The 4,701-nt window shown below is 40.6% G+C and overlaps 1 protein-coding gene across 1 annotated transcript; it reads right to left on the reverse strand.

The window, feature by feature from the left end:
* Positions 1-3,383: 3,383 nt before the first annotated feature.
* On the reverse strand, positions 3,384-3,920 carry LOC127105519 (probable microtubule-binding protein TANGLED). The gene has a single exon (XM_051042713.1). It carries the CDS (start codon positions 3,918-3,920, stop codon positions 3,384-3,386), a length of 537 nt encoding a protein of 178 aa, XP_050898670.1.
* Positions 3,921-4,701: the final 781 nt, after the last annotated feature.

The raw sequence follows: 4,701 nt of genomic DNA on the forward strand, positions 1-4,701 counted from the left end.
GTCTGTTTTGTCTGTTTTTGTCAGCATAAATATAACATGCATACATGCATATATACATACATGCATATATATCATGAATAACCAAATTCACATCCATTTTGCATTCCTTGATGACATTTACCTTAATTTCTTTGAATATGTTCATCCTTGGGTGTTATGTTTCCTTCCCTATAGGAGTCGTCAACCTTAAGTAGAGAGTTTATATCCTTTATAACTCCCTGTCGCAACCTGAAAAAATATAGGGGTGCGAAAAAAACAACCGGCGAGAAAGAAATGACAGAAGAGTCGCCACCGTGCGTTATTTATCCCAAAGGAGGGAAAGGAAACGCTCGAAGTAAACCTGGAGAAAAGGAAAAGAAAAGACAAGGTCTCACAACCAAATCTTGGGTTCGGGAGTCGATTATGCGAAGGGAAGGTATTAGCACCCCTACGCATCCGTAGTACTCTACGGGATCCACTCTTGTTGTTCTTGTCTAAAGGGTGTGTGTTTATCTAATGTACTATTTACTAAAAGAAAGGGTCAAAGAAAATGACTCGCACGGATGTCGCATCCATTGCATACGTATCTCATCTGAATATGAGAATCAGAGTCTTCGTAGCTCGGGTGCCTATGGGTGAAGGATAAGTGTGCTCGCTAAGACATCGCGTCTTATGCCTACGTATCTCATCGGGAATGAGAATCAGAGCAAAACGTAGTTCAGCTAACTACGGGAACAAAGGGTCTCGATTGCAACTAGGGCAAGAGAAAGGGAAGGTCTCGATCGCAACGAGGGCGAGAGAAAGGATCGCAACAAGGGCGAAAGCAAACAAGGATTAGTTGTTAGTCGTTAGTCAAACTCGGCAAGACATCGCATCTTGTGCCTACGTATCTCATCTGAACATGAGAATCAGAGTTGCCGTAGTTCGGCTCACGCACGCCGAAACAAACACACGCACAGACGCCGAGACGTCAAAACAAACACACAGACAAGCAAACGTGGAATCCGAACGCCAATCGCTGGACTTACATCAGATTCCGAACCAAACAAAACCACACTGGAAACCAGATGCCACTTGATGGACTTATACCGGACTCCAAGCACACAACAATAGGATACGGAATGCCAATTGCTGGGCTTACATCCATATCCTAACATACACAAGAAGAAACAAGCAACAAGTTACTAAGGAGTCGGGAACTCGAGCCTAGCAACTGTCAAGCAAACACACACAAAAAAGGAAAAGGGTGCCCGGAGAGATCTCGCACGATCTCCTGCCTACGTACCTCATCTGGTATGAGGATCAGAGCAACGTAGTTCCCCTACATAGGGATTGCCATCTGAACATGGACTTACAAAGGAGGACACCAGTTGTGTCAAAGGAGAGTGGGCGATGTGTTCACGTCCTAGCAGTAGGTGTCGCAGCTCGCTGAATCGAGTCTTAGGCAGTTACCTCTTTGCAATAGAACGGACTACATGCCACAAGATCGGAGACGCTCGGAAAGGTCTAGAAGTGGGGGAGCTCTGCCCTAGAGTTGTCATGCAATGTGTACTTAAGTGTTTAGGATTTACAAATGGGAATATCTACCTAATGTTAGCATGCAAAGAATATGGGAATTCTACCTATGTTATCATACAAAAGGATATGGGAATCCTACCTATGTTATCATACAAAGGGTTCTATCTAATGGGCGCTACCTAATCGGAACAAGAATCGACGAATGGAGCAACGAGAAGTGTTAGGGATAAGGGTAGATGGCGATGCATGAAGCAATCGACTTACAAGGTTGATGGCGATGCATAAAGCAATCGACTTACAAGGTTGATGGCGATGCATAAAGCAATCGACTTACAAAAGGGTGGATGAATACGTGCTGGTTCTGTTAGGTTTTGAGAAAAGTGATTACTCGACGTTGGATCGAGGTTTTGGTCTTGTTTTGAAATGATTATCGGATGTTCATTTTATTTCTTGTATTAACAGATGGATAAAGAATGAAAGAATAAATATTATACATTTCATGGGAGAGGGATACATTTGTTATGAATGGGGATTTTTCATGGCAAACAAACAATAATAATACATGCCTCAAACACCATACAAAGGCCACAGTTAATCAAACAAGTAAGATATAAACAAGTATATAATCGAATCAAATAATCAAAGAATGAAATAATGAAGCATTAAACAATGTATGAGTGTAAGTGCAAAGGAACCGGCTCATTGTAAGAAAGCCCAAGAGTAAGCTATGTGAGGTCGATGGCGATGCTTAAAAAGCAATCGACTTACAAGGGTGTAAAAAATGGGCTCGATATTAAATTGAGAAAAATATGATTTTTATAGTTTTAAAATGGTTTTGAATTAAATTAAAATACAACAACTTTACATTATTAACAAAATGAACATATAAGTGTAATAAAGGCATAAACATAAAAAGAAACGAAAATGCTAAAAGAAAAAATAATATAGCTAAAAGAAATAAAATGCCGAAAAATGCCACACATGAGTATTGAACCCACCCCACTCAAGAATATACACACTGCCCTTCTCCACCAGACCACTTATGATCATCTGCTACTGTGATACTATGTTAAATATATAAACCGAGATAAAAAATAAATAAAAAAAGATTAAGGACAATAACAGAAAATAACAGAAAATACTAACATATAAAACCTTTTTATGTTTTTGTTTATTTCTATTAAAACAAATTAAATTAAATAAATTAAAAAAAAGATTAAAAAAAAGAAAAAAAATAACGAAATGGAGACGACGAAACAGGAACTCGTCTTCCTCTCTTCTCCCCCACCTCACGAACTCAACCTTCCCCAACAATGGCAATCTCACGAACTCGCCCCTCTCGTCCCTCTTATGACATCACCCATCAACGAAACCCTCTCACGCTCTCAAACTCAGCGAATCAAACTCTCTCAACTCTCACAAATATTTTCAATCAACAAGCATATGGGAAGGATAAAGAGAAAGAAAGAGAGGTTCTTACAAAGTGTCGCGGTGGTGGCGGTGAAGGATGCGCAGAAGCTGGCCTCCAGGTAAACGATTTTGGGGTTTTTAGGTTTTTTCTCAGATTTTCGCTTCCACCTCTCTCTGTTGTTAATTCCTTTTTTTTTATTAGGGTTTATAGTCTCTTTTCCGCCTCCGATTTTTGTTGTGCTCATTTTTATTTCTGATTTCTCTTTCTCCTTTTTATCTCCCAGCTTAGGGTTTTGAATCGGTCTTTGCTGTTCAAAAGGAGTGAGTTTGCAAACCCCTTTTGGTGTTCTTAGAGTCCAATTGCCTATTTAATGCTATGCTAGAAACGGTATCCTGATCTCATGCTTTCTTCCTTGAACTTTATTTCTATTCCAATTTGGGAATTTTCTGATGTTTTGAATTTTACTGTTGGCTAATTAACCTTTTTTTACTGCAGGGAATTGAACTGTTGATGCTGGGCGTTGTTTCAGTCCACTTACAATCCCATCACTCTTCTGTGCAGTTTTCTTGCTTGGCCTTTGAGGAATTGGAGTTTTTGGATCCTCTTTGGAAGAAGTTTGGCAATTAACTGCTGAAACAAGTTCTTTTGCAAATTGACTAGCGTGTAAAATTTCTCCAATGGTTTCTCCTACAAGCATTACAGGCAATGACATCCTTCTCCAATCACCTGTGTTTGGTGTTGAGGGAAACTTTCCCACAGGAGATTTCCTTGTGGAACTATTCTTGATCCTGAGTGATTCTTGCTTGCACCTGAGACTAGTTCTGAGATAACCTCTGGTGCTACGAGGGGTAAGATTGGCCCCTGAAACCACCTTGTTTCCACCAGTCACAGTGTATTGTAATTCTTGCAGCCGAGCCATGCATTGATCCACCTTGTTTAGTGTTTCTCTACTGAGAACAGGATTGAGAGCAGCTAAAGTTTTCCTCAGTTTTGGTGGGGTTCTTGCAACCATCTTGAGAAAACAAAACCAAACACAAGAGGTGGGTCTCAAATTAGAATTTTCAATTCAATCACTTACACTTTCATTCACCCAACCAAAGATTGGATTCGAACTCACTCTCTCTCTCTCTAACTTGGACCACAAACCCTTTTTTTTTTACACATGATAAACCTTGTTGATGTGTATGTCCAAAATGGTTTTTGATTATGGAAGTTGCAGCTGGTGTGCAATCACAGGTGAAGCAGGAGTATGTCATAAAAAGCAAGTCGTTGGCTCCACGATGCAGATGTCCAATGGCTGCTGTTAATGATGATGACATGATGAGCTTGATGATACCATTACAGTTCAGGACAATGGCATGGAGTCTCATAGCCTGGAATGCTCCTTATGCTCCATTGTTTCACTGAGCTATTAGCATGAGGGTTGGTGGCATGTCTTGGATCATAGGCCAGTTGCAACAGGTGAAGGATATGCTGTCCCCAAGTCCAATCTGGTCAATGTTGCGGCAGCAGGCAAGGTATTCCTTGATTTTGCATTGTGCTGCAAGCCAAGAGCTTGCATTCAGTGGCTAATCCTAATGTGAGTTTGCACTTGGTGGATACATTTCCATTGTAACATATAGATGTGATAAATGTAGGCATTTCCATCGCCCATAGCTTGGCCTGCAGGTTTGTCATGAAGCTTGCAGCAGGCTCAATTTGACTTTGTGAAGGTAAGTGGTCCTTTGAACCTTGATCAATGGCTTAGGTGGTGCATTGCCCCTGTTATGTTTGGGTTGTGACTTGGTTCCATG

This window comes from Lathyrus oleraceus, chromosome 1 (genome assembly GCF_024323335.1).
Source record: "Lathyrus oleraceus cultivar Zhongwan6 chromosome 1, CAAS_Psat_ZW6_1.0, whole genome shotgun sequence".
Lineage (NCBI taxonomy): Eukaryota > Viridiplantae > Streptophyta > Magnoliopsida > Fabales > Fabaceae > Lathyrus > Lathyrus oleraceus.

Coding starts and splice junctions, on each gene's coding strand:
- LOC127105519 (XM_051042713.1), bottom strand. CDS start 3,920: ATGGTTGCAAGAACCCCACCAAAACTGAGGAAAACTTTAGCTGCTCTC.